The following is a 24258-nucleotide window of genomic DNA, read 5'->3' as shown; positions in this document are numbered from 1 at the left end:
CTAACAGCTCTCCATCTGAGCGTCAATAAACGCCCTATTACAATTGGTGGAGGTGCCGGAAACGATCCCATCCAAACTGGAACTGCGAAGCCGTACACTACCCTCTACAACCGCCATGCAAGACCAGTCCACTTCTACGCTGCTGGCCGTTCCACCCACGATCATGTGTTCTGGCGTCGTGCGCCAGCGTGACCCTTGCCTCTTCAGTGGCACGGCCGACCAAGATGTCGACGACTGGCTGTCATCATATGAAAGAGTAAGCAGCTACAACAAGTGGGATGACTCATACAAGCTCAGTAACGTCATATTCTATCTGACGGACGTGGCGAACCTCTGGTTTCGCAACCATGAGGCTGACCTGTCATCTTGGTCGACATTTAAAAAGAATTTCGCGGAAGTGTTCGGCCGCCCGGCAGTGCGTAAGCTTCGTGCCGAACAGCGTTTGCACGATCGTGTTCAGCGCGCTGATGAGACCTTTACCAGCTACATAGAAGACGTCGTTGATCTCTGCAAACGAGTCGACCCGGCCATGCCGGAAGCTAACAAAATCCGCTACATCATCGAGGGTATTTCTGAGGACGCCTTCCAGATGCTGGTAGCGAAAGATCCCACCAGCGTTAGTGAACTCATGAAGCTTTGCCAGAGCTACGACGAGCTCCGAAAGCGGCGCGCTTCTAGGCGCCGCTCCAGTGTGTGCGACGAAGGCGTATCCGCATTAGCCCTGGGCGGTTCGCCAACTTCTGAAGGGAGCCCGCTGAATCAACAGATCAAAGATTTTATTCGTGAAGAGGTCGCACGTCAAATCTCACTCCTTCCCCATTTTTCAAGACTCGGGCCGCCTCGTTCCTGAACTGGCTCCATCTTTGGCCCCTACTATACGCCGTGTCGTGCAAGAACACGTCGCTGATGTCTTGCCGTCCAACCCCGTGCTGCCGCCTGTGACGGCACCTCTCACGTATGCCCAAGTAACGGCTAGGCCACCACCTTCGCCCACGTCTGGCTCCTATGTGCAGGTCCCTGCCTACCGGTCACCGCCGCATGCTGAGCCTTCGTTCCAAGCCCCACCCTCAAGGTTCCGCCCACATCCTATGAAACCTTGGCGTACTACGGACAACCTTCCGATTTGCTATGCCTGCGGTCGCCCGGGCCATGTTGCACGCCTTTGTCGCCAGCGCCTCCAACATTCACAGCCTGACATTCGACTTTATCCGTACGATACCGACTCACGCTCGCAAATGATTCCGCCCGGTTCTCAATTTGTCTCACAAGATCGCCAAACGTATGCCACTCGTCCATCACATTCTCCTCGGCGCCGATCGCTTTCTCCAATGCTGCGACGTTCTACTAGCACCGTTGAGGGAAACTAACAGTCGCAGTTCCGGGGGCAAGAACTGCGCTTGTTTCGAATTCCTCAAGTCCTCCGTGTCGTCCCGCTAATGTTATCAAAGTTTCTGTAGAAGGCGCCACAGTTCTCGCTCTCGTCGATACCGGTGCAGCCGTCTCCGTCATCAGTGAAGCGCTCTGCCGTCGAATTCGCAAAGTGACCACTCCGATTTCCGACTTTTCGCTCCGCACCGCCTCATCACAGCACATTCACCCCTCCGCATCTTGCACAGCCCGTGTGCTCATTCAAGACGTCTTGTACCCCATCGAGTTTATTGTTCTGCCGAACTGCTCGCATGATATCATCCTCGGATACGATTTTCTATCGACTCATCAAGCCGTTATTGACTGTGCTCGTGCGCAAATTGCCTTCGCCCCACTCTGTGATGCCCCCTTCTGTGATACCCCTCCCCGCACTGCAAAACTTCTCGTCGCCCATGACACCGACATTCCTCCGTTCTCTGCTGCCCTCGTACCACTGTCTTGTGAGTGGGTAACTCCTTTGACTGCGATTTTTACACCTTCCGAAGCCGCCTCCCGTCATCCCTGCCTCCTTTTTCCGTTCGCAGTTCTCGAAATTCAAGACGGCAAGAGTGCACTTTACGCCTCGAACCCATTTTCTTGCCCAGCAGTCCTGCTCCGTGGCGAATGCATTGGACGTCTTGAAGAGCTTGATCCCGGTCATATCACCACTCTTGCTGACTCAACCCCCTCCTTCGACGTTAGTCTGTGCTCTTACGATGTTGCGACAGCTTCGACGCCCTCCGACGTTTTCCAACATGCTATTGATGCTGATCTTCCACTTGCGCAACGTGATCAACTTGTCGCCCTCTTGCAGAACTTCGCTTCTTCATTCGACCTTCCTCAAACTGACTTGGGCCGCACGTCTGTCGTAGAGCACACCATCGACACCGGCAAAACCGCACCTTTGCGCCAGCGCCCCTATCGTGTGTCGGCTTCGGAGCGCCAAGTAATTGCTGATCATGTGGACGACATGCTCCGTCGTGGTGTCATTCGGCCATCCCACAGTCCCTGGGCGTCTCCAGTTGTGTTGGTACCTAAGAAAGATGGCTCCTTCCGGTTTTGTGTCGACTACCGCCGGCTCAACAAGATCACGCGCAAGGACGTCTATCCTCTGCCACGCATCGATGACGCACTGGACTGCTTGCAGGGCGCCGAGTTTTTCTCCTCGTTGGATTTACGATCTGGCTACTGGCAGGTGCCAATGGATGACGCTGACCGCTCTAAAACTGCCTTCATCACACCAGATGGATTATATGAATTCAACGTCATGCCCTTTGGGCTTTGCAACGCCCCGGCCACATTTGAACGCCTCATGGACACTGTGCTTCGTGGATTCAAGTGGCGAACCTGTCTTTGCTATCTCGATGATATCGTAGTCTTTTCTACCGATTTTCAATCCCACCTGCTCCGACTGAAGGACGTTCTAACTTGTCTCGCTACCGCCGGCCTCCAACTGAATCTGAAGAAGTGCCGCTTTGCTGCTCGCCGACTAACTATTCTAGGTCATGTCGTTTCTAAGGATGGCATTCTTCCCGATCCCACCAAACTTCGTGCAGTTGCCGAATTCCCACGCCCAAAATCACTGAAGCAGCTACGAAGTTTCATCGGCCTGTGCTCCTACTTTCGCCGCTTCATCTTAAATTTCGCCTCTATTATTGCTCCTCTCATCCAGCTCCTCTCCGGCAGCTCCGACCTCTCCGCATGGACACCTGCTTGTGATGACGCCTTCAACACTTTACGCCGTCTTTTGGTTTCGCCTCCCATCCTCCGCCACTTCGACCCGAATGCGCCAACTGAGATTCACACTGACGCTAGCGGTATTGGGATAGGCGCCGTTCTCACCCAACGCAAACCTGGTATCCGAGACTATGTGGTGGCGTACGCAAGCCGCACCTTGACCAAGGCAGAGTCAAATTATTCTGTTACGGAAAGAGAATGCTTGGCCATTATTTGGGCCATCGGCAAATTCCGTCCGTATGTCTATGGCCGACCATTTTATGTGGTCACTGATCATCACGCTCTGTGCTGGCTGGCGTCCATCAAGGACCCGTCCGGCCGCCTTGCTCGCTGGGCTCTTCGCCTCCAAGAGTATGACATTGGTGTCATATATCGCTCAGGCCTCAAGCATACTGACGCGGACGCTCTTTCGCGCTCACCGCTGCCTCCCTCTTCGTTGATGATGAGATCTGCGCCTACGATTTGTCTTCGCTTTCCACTATCGACATGGCCACGGAACAGCGACGCGACCCGTGGATATCTACACTTCTGGACTTTCTTTCAAGTCACTCTCCAGGTCGTTTGTCTAGGGCGCTTGCCCGCCAAGCTCACCATTTTTCAATTCGTGACGGGCTGCTCTATCGCCGCAATTATCTTCACGACGGAAGGAAGTGGCTTTTAGTCATCCCCCGTCATCTCCGCGCCGAAATTTGTGCTGCTTTCCATACTGATCCCCAGTGCGCCCACGGCGGAGTGTTGAAAACCTACACGCGCTTGCGTCTACGCTTCTTCTGGCGTGGAATGTACCGCTTCGTCCGCCATTTTGTCCGCTCTTGCCAGTCTTGCCAACGCCGAAAAACTCCTCTCAAGTCTCCTGCTTCATTGCAGCCGTTGCCCTGTCCTGCCCGTCCGTTTGATCGTGTCGGCATAGATCTATACGGTCCCCTTCCTACAACTTCAGCTGGCAACCGCTGGATTATCGTGGCAGTGGATCATCTGACCCGCTACACTGAGACATCATCACTGCCCTCTGCTTCCGCACGCGACGTGGCTGCCTTTATTCTGAAAAACCTGGTTCTTCGCCATGGTGCCCCTCGCGAACTGCTCAGTGACCGCGGACGCGTTTTCTTATCAGACGCTCTTGAGGCTCTCCTGAAAGAATGCCGCATCATACACCGCACCGCTACCTCGTACCACCCTCAGACGAATGGACTCACAGAACGTTTCAACCGCACTCTCGGTGACATGCTGGCTATGTACGTGAACACCGACCATTCCAATTGGGACCAAGTTCTACCGTTTGTTACTTACGCATATAACACCGCGGCACAGACCACTACTGGATTCTCTCCATTCTTTCTCCTTTACGGGCGCGAGCCACCCTGTACCATGGACACACTTTTTCCCTACCGCCCTGACGTTTCCGAATCTTCCCCCCTATCCGATGCCGTCACATACGCAGAAGAATGCCGTCAGCTCGCCCGCTCTCTCACAACAGAAAATCAGTGGCAACAAAAATACCTCCGTGATACCGGCGAAGCTTCGTCATATCTCCCGAACTCTCTGGTGTGGCTCTAGGTGCCCTCCACAATCCCTGGCCTTTCAAAGAAACTTCTTGCTCGCTACCACGGGCCATATAGGGTCCTCCAGAAAACATCTGCAGTCAACTACGTAGTTGAGCCCGTCACGCCCTCTGCGGACTTGCGTCGCCGTGGTCGTGAAACAGTTCACGTGAACCGATTGAAGCCATTCTATGACCCCGCTGTGCTTTCCGCGCCATAAGTCGCCAGGATGGCTCCTTTTTTTTTACCCGGGGGAAAATGTACTGTGATAGTCAGCACTTCAGCCATCAACATGCACCAGTGCGTTGTGCGACGAAGACAAAGAAGAAGTACGCTGGGCTCGCCGTTGCAAGGTCCTCTCCTAACAGCTCTCCATCTGAGCGTCAATAAACGCCCTATTACAATATATATATATATATATATATATATATATATATATATATATATATATATATATATATATATATATATATATATATATATATATACATATGTATAAAATTCACGGTTCAAATATAACATTCACGAGTGGCTGGTATGTCCATCGCTCACATTAAAACAGGGACTCAATGCGACAAGCTCTTTAAATTTCATGTTTTAATGTTGTGTTTGATGATACTTGTTATTTATCTATGATGTTGCTGACGTGCGCTGTTAATGTTGTCTTTTACTATGATGATGATAATTATGATGATGTATATCTTCTCTTACCCACGACGTAAATATATATCAGTGCAACTGTGCGGTATTAGGTTTGTTTACTTTCCAGGTTACTCCCGGTGAAAAACGCGCGCGTTTTTTTTTTTTTTTTTCTCCGTTGTAGTCTTCGACTTCAAACAAGTAGAAAAAGAATTTTTCTTCTAAAATTCCGATGTTCAGTTTTGTGGGGCTGTCGCTTACCGCAGGGAAATAAATGTAGAAAAAATATGAGGAGTAAATAATTCATAGTGCAGAAAAATTCCACTACAGAAAGTGTAGATGAAATTGTCACTGTTTCAGACTCGGAAAATTATTCCATTGCATAGCTTTGGATAACACAAAAGAAATATTAAAATGAAACTGAATAAACGAAGAAAAGTAACAGGTTAAGTGAGTGGGGGGGACTGTCTTTCATCATCTCGTCCCTAAGAGGGGATGAGATTGTCTCATGTGTTTCTGCGGGTCGTCCGAGCAGCATTAATTGTTTCTTCGGCCGAGTGGCGAATTGCCCAGTTATAACAGAGTAGTCGGCCCTCTGTGTCCACCAAGGATAGTTACCGTGCGACCGTCGACCGTGCGACCGAAGGTGGGACGCTTGTGCCCTCGCATCGTACGCTTGATTTAGAGCCCGACCGAAGCTTCTTCATGTGCATTTATCGCCGCTAGGGCGTGTCGCTATCATTTCGCTTGTAGGCAGCGTCATTTTGTCGTCGTTTTGTGGGTAGGCAGCCAAGTTCCAGATTCCTTTCCCTAGGTTTCCCCTAGACGAGCTTGTGTAAATTCTGCAGACGGTCTCTTCGTAATTGTTATCTGCGAGGTGAGTGGGTCTGACTAATCATCGCCCTCCCGTGCTCGCTGGCTGTTACCGGGTACAGTGTCGAAGAATGCCAAAGGAAAAGCAACGAATTTTCGTTTGCCCGTATGCCAGTAATGGGGAAGGATATGGCCCGCACGCTTCATCGCATTGAAAGCAAAAGTGAATGATTGATGGTCCTCTATACGTCCGCTTTTCTTTGCGAAGCTTGACGGAGATTTGGAGAGCCACCGAGCTCCCGCCGTCAGCTGTGCGGAACATAGGATCTCTGTGATGTGTTGACATAGTGTATCTATACTGCGTACTGCGGCGGCGCTAGTCATGGCTATGGGTTCTGGAGTCCAAGCCATCCTTACAGGAAGGCGCAGTGCCTGCTGCATTTTCTGACGAACGGCTTCCGTCAGTGGTGCGACGCAAGGCTGCACTCGCGTCGGCAGCAGTATTCACAGCTAATCTTGGCGGATTTGCTGTGTAAGCATGCTGAAGTTGCTGGCAGGTAATGTGACTGGATGAGGACTGCTGAAATCTGTGCCGGTTTGTTGCATTGGAAGATGTTGGGAATCCTGAATCTACTCGATAATAGCACTTGCCTCCCTTGGCATCGCATCGGTCACACGAAGAGTTGCCCCTGGCACCCTGCACAAAGACGTTGACTTTATTAACGCGATATTGTGAAAATCCCTTTTAACCTAAAATCCCTCGTCTGTGTGCGTTGTGAGCGAAAAATCACGATCATGGCGCTGGCAAGCGGTAGCTGGCAGCTGACATGGCCGAGCACTGAGTGACGTAAGGTTGCCTGACGTTACTATTGGCGGGAGCTGCCAACTCGGGCCTCGCCTTTCATTTGGGAAATATCAGAATCAGCCTGTCAGTACCTTTGCTTTCACGTTACCCCTAGAGGACACGCAGGCACGTTCATACGGCTTGGCTAAAGCGGAGCTTTATGTGTGGGTTGGTAACTTCATACCCTTAAAGGTGGAGCTTAAGTGTTCCCCATTTTTTTCCCTGTCACTGTGGGGTCGGCACAACAGAACAAGCGTGTCATTTCTTCGATGTATGCGATCGCTGATTCATTTTGGTGTTATATGCGAGCTTGGGGCAGCGACTGAGTCCTTTTCTTTAGCAGCATGCTAAAAAACGTCTTCATGATGTCCTTAATAATTACACCACAGCAAGGTAAGGCAGCTTGCGGCTCTCGTGCCTTGTAGGCGCAGCCCCAACTGCTTAGCAGGTATTCTTGCGCTTCATAGTGTTGTCCGAAATGCTAAAAGTTGGTACTACCTCGTATAGCGCAATTAGTTTTGTGCATCAATAAAATCTGTCTGATTATATTGTTTGGTAGAACGTGATGGTTAGTGGTTTTTCTGACTACGGCACTGCGTTTATCACATACAACATATATATCATGGCCCCGAATCCGTACATAGCGACTACTGTTCCCAAGAACGCGGGATGGAATCCCGGCCTCGACGGCCGCTTTTCGATGGAGGCGAAAAGCAAGGCGCCCGTGTGCTGTGCGATGTCAGTGCACGTTAAAGAACCCCACGTGGTCGAAATTTCCGGAGTCCTCCACTACGGCGTCTCTCATAGCCTGAGTCGCTTCGGGACGTTAAACCCCACAAACCAACCAACCATTTATGAGGATGCTGGCCGCTGTAAGACCTCACGAGAGGTTTTTATACTCCTAATTTTGAATTTTTAACTGAAATTTTTAGCGCCATGGGACTTGACCGATAGTGAAATATTTCTTTTTGTCCACTATATGCGTTAAAAGAGTCCGTAAATGGCCATGCTTATTCCCCTGAAGCCTTACAGGAGTCGAGCCCCTTTATTTCTGCACTGCACTGCACGGCTGGCTGGTGTAACAAAGCCAGTTGGCCTGAGACTTTTGACAAGAGCTTTATATGACTTGAGTCATCGCAGTGATGTTGCTATATCTGTTTGCTCTGCATTTTTGTTCTTCCTATGGAAAGCGCATTATGGATATCTAGATTTCTAAGAAGTCTGTCGCTGAAATGTTGCTGATTACGTTTCCACACTTTTTTAAAACAAGAGCTGTGAAAACGAACACTCTGTAACGTGGAAAGCTTATTGAAATCACGATGCTTTTTTTTTTAACATGTCGATCACAGCCGTGGTGATATCTCAGTATTTATTGTTGCACACACCAGGCATCGAAGCGTCACGGAGTGCTTTCATAGTGCGGTATACACGTTTACAAGAGTACAAGCAGTCGTGTCCAGGAATTCTGTCTAAAACTCTCCTTGTACTACTCGAGGCAGACTTTTGAGATAACACATCCTTTCCCACAATAGACGAGGGAGCATCCGTCAGGAGTTGGGCCGGACTCCGTCGTTTACGTATGCACTTTAGGGGACACAACAATCGCCTATACTGCCATAGCTGTCTACATCTCGGTTGTGTGTCACGTGCGAAGCGTGTTTCACACCACTGATTTATGCATTCAGAATTCGCCATGCGTAGACCTTGCCTGGTCCTGTATGACGTTGACGCGACCCTGCCTTCTGTGCTTTGACAGCAGTCATTAAATACTAGATAAGAGAACTTCATGCTAATTTGCCTTTTCTGTATGTACACGTCATCTGAGCTAATCGTGCATTCGGTGTGAGTGATAGTTTAGAATGGCGTTGTAAAAGTAAAAAAAAAAAAAAGATTTGTAAGAGATGGCGTAATGCAAGGCGACCATCAGTACATATCGCAGTGCTGCAAGGTTAAGGCCGTGGAGCTGGAGCTCAATAGCTAGGCTGCTCAAATACTTCGTCAAGGGATAGGAGTTCGTCACCGCCGTGATGGCCGCGTTTCGAGGGAGGTGAATCGCAAGGTGCCGATGTCCAGTGTGAAGTCAGTCTAAGTTGAAAAAATAAAAATTTAAGGCCAGGAATAGACATTTTATGGAATCCTCAAATACAGCGTCCTTCATACATAGATCGAGTCAGTATATATATGAACGTTAAACCCAGTACACAAACGCAAACCACTTTGCAGCGTAACGTTGGTGCTGCTTTAGCCAATAGCGCTCATGTGCAGTTTGTTGCTGAAAGGTGACAGGTAAATTGAGGGGCTGTAATCTAATCTGTTCTAATCTAATTATGTTCTAATATGTTCACGACGAAACAAGGCAGACCTCCCGTTGTGTTTTTCTACGGAGAGATATATCGGGATGAATTGCTGCCGTAAGAAACTAGCTCGCCTGTGGAGTCAGCTCCCTCGGAACACGAGCGGCGCAATATTTAGCGGTTTTATGAGGGTCAATAACGTGCAATTTAGAGATAAGATATTCTTCTTGCGCGTGCATGAAACGCGAGTGGCCAGGTGAGCGCCTAATCTTGTTTCAGTCACCCCGTCGTTGGGACCCTCTCGAAACTAGTCCAAGTCCCTGCGAGTGCTGCCAGTGGATCAAGAGAGGATTTTGCGCTGTTCGTTAAGAAGGCAGTTTGTTTCTGTCGCGACTCTAACAGAAATTTAACAGAAATTACGGCTCCACAAAGAGGATGCTCTCTCCACGCGGCCAGATGCTGCTCCGGTTGGGCCAGACATGTAATTTGTGCCTGGGATGCATGGGACTGGTGAGTGAGATTTTTGGCGTGCGCTAACCTACTTCTGCGCTTTAATGATATATCTCAGCGCGTGACCTATGGGAAAATTATCAGTCATTCTTTCTGACTCACTCACATGCATGACAACATACCCGCCGTAGTGCAAAGTCGGAGAGCTCAAAGACGCCAAACCGAATCTCGTCCGCGAAGGGTGCATTTCGGAAATGCACGAGCAAAAAAATTCGCCAGAGACATTTGTGAGGACGCGAAAACATTATATCACAGTCATGGCTATGCTTTATGTTTGTACATACTCTACAGGTTACAGTAGAGTAAGTTGATAACAAAATGACATTTGTTAGCACAAAAGTCGGCAGTGGCCGCGCCAGCCTCTATAACACGGTATTTGGCCGAAAAAACAGTGCCCTGCCATGTTACCTATTAAGTACCACTCGCCAGGGGCAAGCTCGTTTTGAAGAGCATGATGTAATCTGCCCATGTTGCCAGAAGCGGCCACGTATAACCGTAGAAAGGCGTCAGCTAGAAAAAGCGTAAGACAGCGAGTAATGAACCTCTTCCCCCGCATTTGCTAGAATCCATGTTGATTAAAAACTTCCTCGTATTCTTCCCATATAAAGCCGCTGCTTTAAGAAACCTCCATTTTCTGATTGGAGACGACATACAATTGTCATGTCAAAGTTGTTGGAGGGCTGCTTTCAAATTGACCTTTCCCCACCACAGTGGCAACTATCTGTGCTGGGACTTTTATACCATAGTCCACTGAGAGTCTCCATCACGAGCGACAAAGGATGAGCCCTGATAATCTAGAATGTAAAGGCCGCAAGGCTAGCCCCGAAAGGTTAGGAGGCAAGTCCTGGTCCGATTACTACTGGTTGCTTACACAGTACATATTTGCTTTCAAATTGTCATAGGTCGGCTTTGTGCTGGAAATATTCCAATCATTCGACAACTACACTGCACCTCTGCGGGCGCCGCGACATTGTTGATCTAGAGAACATGGCAAATGTAGGCTGGCTTGCTACTTCTGTCCGGCGTCTAGCGATATATTCAGGAAGGTACGAGGACACATTCTGCCGGCTATTTGAGAGGACCACAACACTATCTCCATCCAAACTCCGATGGACCAGGCCGCTTGTCCGACTGCCATGGTCGTGCTTCATGCAGGGCCTTATAATCACTCTGACTGGTGTGGCCCTGCTGGACCTGGTGGAGATCTACGACTCCGACATCGCGAGTGTGTCACACCTGATCACGACCCGATGTGTTGGTGGCCTGCTTGGTTCCCTTGTTGGTGCGTGAGACCTTCCTTCTCAATTGACTTTACCCGAGGGTTGCCAGTGAAATGTGCGAGTTAATGTTAATAACATCGGTACATAAATGGCGGGAAATGCATTTACTGCATTTCTTTTATTTTATGAAATACCTCGTTAGAGGAACCTCTGCACCGATTTTGGCTTCATTTCTACCCTCCCCCAATTTGTTGCCTTAGTTTGAACATGCACTTCCCACGCGAGGTCATGTGGTTGTGACGTCATGACACTGTCGACCTGTCAGCATTTTTCATTTAAGACCGGCGTCTGCAGTGACGGCAGCGGTTTTTTAGTGGAACGAGCAGTATAGGCTATCTCTAAAAAAATGGCTGAGGCTATATATAGTTATTCTAAGCGAAAGCGCTGTGCTACTTTTGTTAGACTTTGGTTTAGATATTGACAGAGGTGGATTTGCTGCGATTAATGTGGCGAGACTATGAAGTCGAGGACGCCGTCAACTATAAGAGGGAAAACGGGATGCTGTATTTGTTTTCAAGCGGTGGTACCATGTCCAAGCTACATAGCAACACTGTGACCTCTGTCTCGTTGAAGGTCAAGCGGCCTGTCAGGTTGACCTTGGCTGATACATGGTGTAGGAAAGCTTTCGCTTCAAAACTATGGGGTCGTTTTGTTTTTACTAGGAGCAGTGTGTGCTGTGGTGGCAAAAGACAAATTCATATATTGCTTCCCCGCACAGAATACCCTTGAATGCAGCCTTCCGCAGAACTTCATCGGTGCCAGTACCGCAAATGTCTCTGGCGTATCATACCTTCCTAAATCTCGATGCTTAACGAACATTGATGTTCCTCTGCGAAACGGCACTATATCATAGAAGCTGTCGTATCAGGCCTGCTCTATGATACTCAAGGCACTGCGCTTCCTCTTATGTATGTCAGTTAATGACTCAATTTAATGAATTTACATGTATCAGCAGAACCACGCCCTCCTTAGAGTAACATTGAATATTTCTGCCGTGACACGAGCACCAGATCATAGCATTTACATTCTGGCTTCACCGGTGGCGTTCTCGTCTCAATTGTGCCCCGTCCCATATGCTGAGCGAATTTCGCGTGTGTGCGCCGCCCGTTATGCGCATGCGCGAGAGCCGCCAAATTCAAAGGGACTAACCAGAAGTCTTATACCCAATCACCACTCAATCGATACTTAAAAAATAAATGAATAAACATTGTCTTCCACCGGGAGATCGAACCTCCATTCCTTGGATTCCCAGCCCAGCGCGCCACGCCCCGGATCGTAAAACGCTCTTTATAATTCCCCTTGTCTACAGTGAGAATGAGAGTGTGATTCCGCGAGTGACAGATACTGCGCCTTTCCTTTTCTGTAGACGAATATAGAATGCCGGCGACCTTTAATGCGTTCAATAAAATGCTAGTTGTGTTCGACAAGGGGAGCGCGATATACCATCACGACAAGACGCTTTCCCAGAGCGGCCGCGAGAGAGGCCCGGAAGACTGAATCTTCCCAGAGCGCACTGCCGCGGGCGCTTTAAGCTTTACGCTACGTATATTCAGGCATAGCAGAGCTAAGCCGCTGCCAATTTTTGAGTTGAGTAGATTATGAAGCATTTCTCTTTCTCGCATTGTTAAGTTGAGCGTGCCCATTTTGCAATGCTGGTACGCCGCTGCACTTTTGTAATGTCGTACCAACTTCTCCATCAGCGTGCGTTGTCGTGCTTTTTCCCGATGCAGGAGGCAAGCTGTACGACGCGTATAATGTACAGATTGTATCCATCCTAATGATGGTGGTCACCTGCGTCACAGTGCTCATGATCCCCTTGAGCGGGAGCCTGGCCCTCTCCCACGCCATGGTCTTCTTCGGCGCCATCAGCTCTTTCGCCTTTGACATAGGTGAGGCGCTCCTCTTCCCAGCATTAATGAAGCACGCGCACAGTGAATGTCCACTTTCGGTTCTTTCGTTAATTGAAGTAAGTATGCAGGGTTAGTAAATTTTTGCATTCTGCGAACTCTGCTAATAATTTCCTCCTGTTATTTAAGTTTATGTCAAATGGCAAAGTCACCCACTGCCTGATCGCCAGCGTGCTTCTTGCCTATCTTGGCATTTCAGTCGCCCATCAGTATGGTATGCTGCTTTTATTTTTTCCTTGCTGATTCTGCTTTCAGAGAAGCTTTCGAGTGCGTGAATCTAATGACTTGATGTATAGGCCATATGCTGGTAAAACCTTGAACTTCGAACTATATGGTTATGACCATGAATCTATACACCTAGCTCTCATCTGTAACCCACATCCGCACAAGAAGTGCCCCCCAATTAGTACAGTATATGCATCATTTATCCATCTGACCTAAGTCCTATGATATCTCTTTGAATTCCCCTTAATTGCTCGAGCAGTACATGCTATAAACTATAGCTTCACTAGATAAGGTTCTAGAGTTAAACGTTGTCAGGTTCAATTCCCAAAGACAGCATGGGCACAGTCAGAGATGAGGTTCTTAGTATCCTACAGTACAGTGTAACGATTATCAACTAAAGTGTGATACCGGCATGCACAGAGCTATTTAACGTGAGATTTGCCTGGTAAATTATTTCAACCTACATAGCCATGCCGTTTTTTTTTCTTTGAAGGCGCAAACGTATGGATCATCAGAATATGGCCTGAGAACAGCAATCCTCCGTTGCAGGCCTACCACCTAGCTTTCGGTGCCGGCTGCGCGGTGGCGCCACTCATCACCGATCCTTTCATCTCCAGCGGTGTCGGCAGAGAGACGTTAAACCAGACGGCCAACCTAACCGAGGACCTGTTCAATGAATCTGGCTACATACCTTTCGAGCCATTCCTCAACAAAACCGTCAGTGGCAAGCATTACGGTGGCGAAAGCAGGGTCTACTATTCGTTTGGCATCGTCAGTGCCTTCCACTTGCTCCTGGTCATCGCCATGGTCGTGTCGTATTTCATCGACAGCTCTGACGTCAAATCATCCCAGGGCGGGAAGCCTGTGCCGTCAGAGACTGAATACGTGTTCTTCAGCCGCTCCCTGCTGGTCCTTCTTAGCGTCTACCTGTGCGTATATGTGGCGTTGGAGTGCACCACGTCCCAGATGCTCACCGCTTACGCCGTCAAAAGCGACCTGCACTTCACCAAGTCGGAAGCAGCGCACCTGGCGGCCGTCTACTTCTCCTGCTTTGCGGCCAGCCGCTTGGTTGCCGCACTGACCACCATTAAGATATCACCGTTCCAGATGCTCGTCCTGTCCCACGTGATTCTCGTCGTCACAGGCACCGTGCTCCTCGTGTGGGGCTCCAGGAGCGCTCCCATGCTTTGGGCTTGCAGCGCGCTCATGGGCATCAGCCAGGCACCTCTCTACGCGGCAGTGGTTGCCTGGACGGTCTCCTATATTCATTTCAGCAACGTGATGATGTCAGTAGTCATATTTGTGGGGGATATCGGCACGTTTTCGCCGTCGCTGTTGGTGGGCCAGTTTCTGGACAGCAGCCCGAACCAGTTCCTTTACGTGTGCTTTGTGTCAGTCTTGCTGTGCGCGACCTTTTTTGTTGCTACGTACTCTTACGTAAGAAAGAGGCCGCTCCTGAATGTCGAGAGGGAGAGTGTTAACTTAGAATAAGTTCCACGAAATGTCTTATCTAGACGTTCTTGGCACACTCCATGTCCCGGTGCTCCGATTTCGGAAAGACGGATGGCCGAGTGTAATCTGAGCACGGATCTTCTGTACCGGTAACAGATTCTGTCAGTGGCTGGATAGAAAAGGAGTCGCCGTAAAAGAGAATTCGGTTTGGATGGTTTCAAGGGGTGTAACGTCCCAAAGCGACTCAGGCTATGAGAGATGCCGAGAGGACGACTCCAGAAATTTAGGCAACCTGGAGTTGTTTTACGTGCACTGACGTCGCATAGCCCATGGGCGCATAGAAAAAAAAAAAAAAACATGGCGAAAAAATATGCACATGATTTCGTATCAAAATGTTGATGCAACCATTCTGTGCGCAGTGTTCAGAGTGGTGTCCTAGCATTTCGTTTCTAATTTGTTATCCATGTGGTAGTCAAGTTAGCGATAGGGATTCGGAATGACGACATAATGACCTCCAGTTTTGTGCCGTTCATTGTAACTGTAAATGTCCACCGAGAAGTGAGACAAACACCGCGCTTTCCCAGGCGGCACAAACAATCGACCCAATATTGGCACTATGTTGGCAATACATTGATTTTATGTTGGGAGTACATTACTAACGCAGTACCAATATTGGGCCAATGACTTGTGCAGTCTGGGTTCCTTTCCACAAAAGCCAAACCAAAGTAAAGATGGTTTGGTTTGGTTTGGTTTGTGGGGTTTAACGTCCCAAAGCAACTCAGGCTATGAGAGACGCCGTAGTGGAGGCCTCCGGAAATTTCGACCACCTGGGGTTCTTTAACGTGCACTGACAACGCACAGCACACGGGCGCCTTGCTTTTCGCCTCCATCGAAGAAGTTTACCACTTTCCTAACCTCTGTCTCAGCCTCGCAAAGATAGAAAATCGCGGATCGATAAGGCGTTCTGAAAAGCGCTATTACACTATCAATGAGGCGGTTATGCGTCCTCCTAATTGTCTTTGTATCGCGCTCAGAAAGCGTGGCCTGCTCGCTGCAACGTGCCCCGTCGCGTGCGTGGCAGGAGCCGCATCTACGGTGAACATATCGGCCTCCAGAAACTAAGGGGCTGTCAAGGCACGGTAGCACATTCCTGAGACGCCATAACGAAGAGCAGTGCCCTATATATAGTAGCAGGATTGCGGTACACCAACATGCTAGTCACGTGGGTTAATTTGCAACTCGCATTTTTCTCTGCAACTCGGGAAAAATGATTGAGGCGTATTCGATGGCAATCAATCTATGGAATCGAGGGTTTCTAGAGAGGCTCTCAAACTTCGAGACGCGTTTATTGTCTAAAGTCGATATTTCTTCGATATTTCGATATTTCATATTCACTCAGCCTGCGCCACCTCACGTTCAAGTGCTGTATCTACCTGGCTACCAGAGTGACCCAAACTGAGAGGCTGACGGGATTTCTGCCTTAAAAAACATAGCACCCTTCTCCTCTTGATAGAATGTCTCCGTGTCTCTATTTCTAAATAGATAAATAAATAGATAAATATATAAACAACTATATGAATTAATAAATAAATTCGTTCGTTCATTGGAAAATTTATTGTGTTCCATTCTGTTTAAAAAGCAAGGCAAAATGTCCTAAACCTTCAAGATGCCTTGAATTTTTGAGGTTGAAGTATAGAATGGTATATAAAGAGCAGACGACCGAAAGTGATTGCATGTTTGGGGGGATTTGCCTCTCTCGCCTGACAATTTTTTTTTGTTTCTAGGCTAATTGGTTCACTACGAATAAGTATCTGCATTAAGAGCTCTGACTTTCAACACTATAATGTACTGTTGAAAAAAACCCTCAGAATCTCCAGCTCAAACGTTTTGGGATGCGGCAAGCTCCGCACGAATCATTTTACTCAGCTCCAAAAAGAGCCCGATGAAGTAGAAACCCACGTGTGTAGCACATTCGCGCGCCGCTATCGTGCTGATCTGAGGCGTATGCGTGCCTGGGTGAACGAAATCGGATTCTGGCGGTGAGCCGATGCGGTTTCAGTGCAGCCGCCAACCATCTATACGTCCGTGACGGAGCAAGATGATGCAGCGAGTTCGCCGGCTATCTGAGCCCGATAATCGGGCCAAAGTTGGAAAGATAAAAAAGCGACGATTCTTAGTCGTAACTTCAAAAATAAAAGTTAGGTCGCATGTTGCTTCTTGGTTACATAGCAAGTGAAGCCATTGCCTTCTGGTCATGGCCTACGCCCTCTATCGGCGAAGTGACACATCCAGCGTGCTGCATCGAAGCATACCGAAACGAAGCCATGACCGTTTGCGCATGTGAGCTTTCCTAAGCTTTTTCACAAACTCTGTGCTTCTTCGTGCTGTTGCGTCCGGGTCGCTCTTCAATGCGGCAATCGTTCGGTTTCCGACAGTGGCAAGGTGAGGGATATTTCTTTTTTGGTCAAGCTACGCTGCATTTTAATGCATTCTGAATACGTCGATCTGTGCAGTCAAAAACGAGGCTGCGCAGTTAAAAACGGCGCTCCATGGTGTGCCGGCTGTTTTTGGAGCGATCATTTTCGCACTGGTGTCGCGTTGATTCTTTTAGGGACGCGAAATTCTACGGCACACAGCAATACATAACTTGTTCAACTCATTTGTTGATGTAGGGGCAAATTGTGGTCAATTTGAAGTGAGCGCAAACGTGTCGACGGCAGACTTTCAGGTAGAGACAACACTGAAGCACGCCTTTAAAATTGCTAGAAAGGTTGGTTGGTTGTTTGCACAACTTTTATTTCTATCGGAAATGGGTGTCCTCTTACCCGCCCCCGGTACACGTGCCGGGGAAGACGAGGGGTTAAAGTCGCACTGGCACCTCATTGATTTTGGGTTGTATATGAAAAGTTCGGAGTAACAGGGATATTTAAGGGGATTACACTGAAAGGTAGAGGCCTCAAAAAGAGAAGCCTCTTGAGACTAAGGCAGGCGTACATATATAATAAGGCGAATATGCTATTCCACAGCGTTCCTCAGCATCAGGACCAATGAAAAAGATAAGATAGACGCGCTCATAAGGCTAGGAAAAAAAGCAGCGCACCTGCACAAACACGAGGGAGGAAGAGACGAGACACAGCGCCAGACACAGAATGTCGTATCAACTCGCCCATCAGTCTTTTGCTTTTGCGCTCATCAGGTGTTGGTTCAAGAGGGCGCTGGGTCTACCAATCACTCTCTTCCTCTACGGAACGCCTGCTAGACATAGGAGTGCATAATAGCTGGACGGAACTTGCTAAAGTGGTGAGAACCGCCCAACAAGAGATATTAAGTAGGACATGCACGGGTCGAACCATCTTTATTTATTGATTTATTTACAGATACTGCTGTCTCAGGTTCGAGACATAGCAGGAGTGGTTTACATACATATATAAAAAAGTAAATCATAACACATGAAAATGCACTTGTTTGACAAATTGCGCCGGTGGAAGCTGTCGCAACGCACCATCAAGTGAATTCCACATCTCAACTGTATGCGGGAAAAAAGAAAATTTATGACAATCGAGGAAAGATCTGAATGGTGTGATGTTCATGGGATCCGTCCGACGGGTCACAAGTGTAGAACGACGAGTGAATGAAATGGGGGCAGCTAAAGAAACGGATGTGTGCACAATTTTGTGTAGCATTGCAAGCCAGTCACATTATCGTTGATGCTCGAGGGAATTCAATGATAAAACATGGTAATATGTGAGAGAGAAAAGTTTTGATCGCACCGGTTAAAAATTAATCTACTCGCTTTTCTCTGTATAAGTTTATCTTTGCCATGCACAAGGTGAGGTGATCACACGACTGACACGTATTCAAGAAGCGGCCTGACTAGGGATTTATAAGCTGTTAGTTTGCATTCTTTAGTATCGCCTTTTAAAGTTCTTCTTAGGTAGCCTAACTTTTGTAATGATTTTGCGCATATATTATCAACATGCTTATGACATTTTAGGTTCGGGGATAATACTACGCCAAGGTACCTGAATTCGTGGGCGCAATTCCGCCTCCTCAACTGTAGGGTACCGCAACTTCTTTCTCGTCACTGGTTGCCTCTCAGCGGGTTAAACAGCGATTGTTACCGAGAAGTGTGTGTGAACGCAACCTAAAGATAACGTACACTCACTAAAGGCAGGAAATGATTACGGTGAAAATAATTAAATAGTGTTAACGTTGTCATGCTGTTGTCTCGTGGCTGTGTTCACGGCTGGTTTTGTGGCTAAGAAATAAAAACATCGCATGATGCAATCTAAAGGGAAACACCCCTCAGGAAAGATATTGGTAACTTATTTTGATGCTGCAATTAAAGATGCAAATTCAGAAAAAGTTAAAAACAAAGGATTTGAACATATATTTTATTCGCTAAGTGCTCAGGTAAGTAAGGTCAATCCATTGCGCCTCTGAGGCAACTAATACAGCAGGCTTTAAATGCGCTCTTATTCATTTTTACAATATCTCTGCTATCTGTCGCCAGGTGACGCTGCTCAGAGGACGTTGAGAGAACGGAATCACGCAATTCGTGGACGCTTTCTAATGTGTGTTCTGCATTGCCGTACTTGAAATGTAATAGTCTTTATTTATGAAGGTCATTGTCACCGTTTTCTGAGAATTAATCTCCATTTGCAAAGTTTTACTCTACTCATAAAAAGAAGAGAACACATTATTTAGTAGAGCCTGATCATTGACATTATAAGCATTGGAACACAGAACGCAATCATCAGCGTACCAACGAAGCTTAACAGGAGTATTAGAAACAAATGGCATCATTGATATATATTATGAATAAAAGGGGACCCAGAACGGAAGAGCCCTGTGGAACACCCGAGGAAATGTGAACCGGGAATGACTTTTCTTGATTGTAGCTAACAAACTGAGTCCTGAGGTGCAAGTAATCTATGCTCCATTCGAGTCATTTATCACCGTAAGAGCCTGTAAGATAGGTACTAAGTTTGGAGATTAGTTTTTGGTGGCATACCTTGTCGAAAGCTTTAGAATAATCGACGAAAATGGCGTCGACCTGCTCACGATTGTTAAGAGAGGTGGCAATATCATGCGTGAATTCAATTAACTGAGTAACATTAGAAAACCCTGCACGAAAACCATGCTGACGTTTTAAAAAGATATCGTTGTTAGCTAAGTATTCAATAATGTGCTTGTGAATAACATGTTCCATCAGTTTTCAGCAGGTAGATATCAATGAAATTGGTTTATAGTTAGAAATTATTTGTGAATAGGGACATGTTAGCGACCTTACAAATCCGCGTACTTTGCTGAAGTCGAGTGAGCACTGAAATATTGTTAGATAACGTACACACCATTCTGAATACCTTTTCAGAACTTGTTAGGAATATTATCCGGATTAGGACTTTGGCAGTGTCTATACTAAGCAAGAGCTTAGGAATTCTAGAATATGATATTTCAATATTTTGGAACGCTACTGGTGAAAAACGTGGCGCAAAGGAAGGATCAGTGTTGTTATAAACGCAAAAAACAGATTCAAAATACGTACTGAAGACTTCCGAAATATTTTTAGCGTCAGAGCAGGGCTCGTTTTCAATGATGAATGAACATCGGTTTGGAGAAGGTGGATTGATTGTCTTCCAACATTTTGACGGGTTTTCTTTAATGAATATCGAGAAAGTATTGTTGTAATAGAATTCTCAAGCCTCATGCATTTTAGTTTTCAGCTTTGTCTTTAATGTGCACAACTGTGAATCCTAGTTGTCTTTTTTGAATCGGGATTGCCGACGAAGTCGCTTTATGTGACGGATAAGCTGTATTATCTCTCTGGTATACCATGGATATTTAGCATTGCGTTTCACACACTTGCTCGGTACAAATTTTGATGTGCACTCAGACAGAATCGCGTAAAAGTTTTCCACTAACTCATCCACGCCACAAAATTGGCTAGAAAGCAGGAAACCATAAAAGGAATCGGCAAGCACGGAAAGAATATACCATCGTCGTCAGCATGTAAAAAATATGTGACAATTTTGTACGCTGGCTTTTTAGCAGAAAAACAAACAGAAAATTTAACGAAGACGGCATCGTGATCGGACAGACCTTCTACAACTTCACAATAAAAATCTTCATGTATCAAATCTGCTGTGGCAAACACAAGATCCAGGATGGAGCAATCTCTAGTGGGGATATCAACAACTTGAGTTAAACCAAATGAGACAGCCAAGTCGATCAGTGTATTACAAAGAGCCCTGTCACGGCCAACTGCGATCGAGGAATTCCGGTTGACGTGGGGTGCGTTGAAATCCCAACAGACAATCAATTTACTGCCATGAAGTCTGTGCTTCACTATATAGTCAGTGTTAACCAGAACGGAATTTTTATCGTCATCTGGTGGTCGGTATACAGCACCAATTCCTACAAACAAATTACATACCATAACCTCGCACGAGATAGTCTGTTTCGGTGAGTTCAGCCAGCGTCACATACTCGATACCATTTTTTTATGAAAAGTGCAACACCACCACCGCGGACAGAGAGCCTATCTTTTCTAATAACCGAGTAACCAGGGGGCGTGAATTCTTTATCGGAAATTGATTCGTTTAGTCAAGTTTCCGTGGCACAAATAACTGACGGCTCATGACATTCGACAAGGAAATTAAAATTAACATACTTATTGACCAAACTGCGGGCATTCACGTTCAAAAGTGTTTTATTGTAGTGGAAGTCAAGCATCGTTTTGCGCAATTGTACTGGCCGGCGCTTTTACAAGGGAATTATTAACAGCATCCCACGAGCACCGAACTTTGTGGACAAAAAGATGGTCAAACTGCAGACGAGATTTGCTGGCGTTTTTCTTAAGTTCAGTAGAATTTTCCCATAGAAATTTACACACAGAACGCACTTGCGCCGAAAATTTTTCGGTTATGTATTCCGTGGATCCCTTTAGTTTGCTAACACTGCGCATTATAGCTTACTTTGTTCGAAAATCGAACAGTTTAAAGATCACAGGCCTTACTTTCCCAACTCTTTGAACGCTTAACCGTTGCCAGCGCTTGATACAATCACACGTCACACCTGGTTTTCTGGTCAGCAGATGCGTTATTGATTGGATTAGCATATCGGGTGACTCGTCAGGCTATTCAGCCAAGCCATGTATGATTAGGTTGTTTCTACGGGAATGATTCTCAAGATTATAATTCTCTCTATCAATGCTGTGCGTAATATCCTTTGTGCCAGACAGTTCTTTCTAATTCTTCAACACGCAGGTTGACGTCTGTAGTGGCAGCAGAAGCCGCCTCTAGTTTTGTCAAACGAGGCAATTTTAGCAGTAAGGGGCGTTAGTTCTTGGCTAATGCGGGCTTGACCAACCAGTAATTCACCCAGCATTTTTCCTGATCTCGACTCAACATCGGATTTTGGCGGGGGTTTCGGGTTGGGCTCAGCATTCCCAGAAACAAGCAGCAAATTTTTCGCAATGCAAAGTGGGGTCTGGCAACAGCAGTAAGAACCGATCATCACTTCGGTAGTACTTACAGTTGTGAAATTTACCTATCTGTAAAACGAAGCATAAAAACCTCAGGCAGCTGTCCATGCTGCCGCCAGACCCCCTAAAGCAGTTCACGTGTGGCAATGGCCTATTATCCCGGCGTAAGCTCCCAGGTGTCGCTGTGGTCCCGGGCGATATGCTGTATCTCCGGTAGATCGTAGCCCAGATGACGAGTTGTCGTTCTTCATTTGGCAACACGTTTCAGTATTCCAGGGATGACGTAAACGTGCAGACTCTTGACGCATCGGCAGTCACAGAGCGCAGCGCAGTTGACGGTTGCTCAAGCGAAGGTGTGTCATTGCTGTAACATGGCAATCCGGCAAGGGCAGCAATCTGTAAAACGAAAGTGTAAAAACCTCAGGCAGCTCTCTATGCTGCCGCCAGACCCAGTGGGTGGGTCGAAGATCAAATAGGGGCACAGCCAACAAAGTTGCCCTACCGCCACAATGTCGCGAGAACATCATTGTCCCTCCTCTCCCCCGCAATGTGCACCCATAATACCGCAAGGAGAGAAAGGAAAAGAGCGCAGAAGCACTGGTTAAAACAGCAAAATAACTCAGAATAAAAGAATTCGCCTGTGTAGACGCTGCAAGCGGCCGATTGGGGGTGGGGGGTAGTCGCCGCGTTATTCGATGGTAGCGGCGCACCAGTCGTCTCCGCCACCATCCGGAACAAAAACATAGACACGGCTGAAGAGGTCGCAATAGCGCTCGCTTGCGTCGGAACGAAGGCTAGATTCATCTTTAGCGGCAGTAAAACTGCTATCCTCCCTTTCCATACGGTTAGAGATCTCCAGGACCCTGGACTGAGGTTCCCTCCCCCCCACCCCCCCTTTCGCTGACTAAATAAATAAAGATGTTTTGTCCTCCTCCTCTCCAGGCGGTTGAAATTACTCCGCAGCCGTCCACTAGGGCTCCTCTTTCTTCCTTTCCGCCTTCACTCCCACCTTCCTCCCCTCCTTACGGTGCTGTTCAGGTGTCCACAGAAACAAGTGGGACAGATGCTGCGCATTTCCCTTTGTGTGGACGAATTATCATTATTACTAAAGCCGCTTACCACTTTTCCGAACTGTGTACCAGTCTCTAAATGCCAAAAGCTCTGGGAATGATAAGGCGGTGTGAAAAGGGCTACATGATGCACCACGCAGCATAGTAGCCGACGAAACACAGGAGAGGCACACAATACACACATACACATAAACAAGGATAATACACAATGTGTGTATTGTGTGCCTCTCCTGTGTTTCGTCGTCTACTTTGCTGCGTTGTGCATCATGTCGTCTGACCAACTAGCTCGACTTTCAACGGTGAAAAGGGCTATTGCGTCTACTCGCAAAGCTACGCGTGGGCGTCTTCCTAATTTTTATTACCTCTTTATCGCGCCCGAGAAGCGCGGCCTGCTCACTGCAACTGTCCCCGTCACTTGAGTAGCGGAAGCCGCATCTACGGTCAACACATCGGCCTACAGCAAAGAAGAGGCTGTCAAGGCACGACAGTCCTTTCTTGACAAGTCATGAATGGAGATCAGCATCCTATGGCAGCTGCGCGGCAGTTTGCAAACGTGGGCTTATTTCTAATGCGCAGGCTTTCCTTCTCTGCACCTAAATAAAAACGTAGTAATGAAGGCATGTTTATTGTTTAAAGTCGATATTTCATAGCTTATATTTTGTAGATAATAATCAGTAGTCAGCCCATTTGAGAAAAAAAAAGTTAAGGTGTGTAAGGCAACCGCATCAATATGCCTATTCTTTATAGTTTATTTTTTGTCCCTGGCTAAGTTATCGGGGACACCATGGTGTAATTCCGACGTGCTAGTTCTAGACCCGTTCAGTATAACGAAGTCGCTCACTTTGGGCTCCACTGCGCATGAGCACTGTTTTTCCAGTCTTTACGGAGGGGCAAGGGGGAAAGCTGCGGTCTGAAGAAAACCTCTAGCCTGTGAAGCCAATTCTCAGTGCCCGGGGTGCGCATATTTAGAGGTCTTATGAGGGGCAATCAGGCTCTAAGGGCGCGTAATTTCGAGATAAGCCCTCCTTCGTTCCACGTGGGCGAAACTGAGCG

At 47.4% G+C, this 24258-nt stretch overlaps 1 protein-coding gene across 1 annotated transcript; it reads left to right on the top strand.

Moving 5' to 3' along the window:
- The first annotated feature begins 9776 nt into the window (after positions 1-9776).
- LOC146182119 (solute carrier family 60 member 1-like) lies at positions 9777-14828 on the top strand. Its single transcript, XM_084575898.1, has 4 exons — positions 9777-9785; positions 10941-11067; positions 12796-12954; positions 13691-14828. The coding sequence occupies exons 1-4, from the start codon at positions 9777-9779 to the stop codon at positions 14686-14688; spliced, it is 1293 nt and encodes a 430-aa protein (XP_084432024.1). The 3' UTR covers positions 14689-14828.
- Positions 14829-24258: the final 9430 nt, after the last annotated feature.

Source organism: Amblyomma maculatum, chromosome 8, assembly GCF_055883805.1.
Source record: "Amblyomma maculatum isolate TAMU_Amacu chromosome 8, ASM5588380v1, whole genome shotgun sequence".
Lineage (NCBI taxonomy): Eukaryota > Metazoa > Arthropoda > Arachnida > Ixodida > Ixodidae > Amblyomma > Amblyomma maculatum.
This window is presented reverse-complemented; position numbering and strand designations above follow the sequence as displayed.

Bases quoted from the DNA above. Each gene is read 5' to 3' on its own strand.
- LOC146182119 (XM_084575898.1), top strand. The intron at 11,068-12,795 runs GTGCGTGAGACC...TTCCCGATGCAG, and splicing joins CCTGCTTGGTTCCCTTGTTG to GAGGCAAGCTGTACGACGCG. The intron at 12,955-13,690 runs GTGAGGCGCTCC...TTTTCTTTGAAG, and splicing joins CTCTTTCGCCTTTGACATAG to GCGCAAACGTATGGATCATC.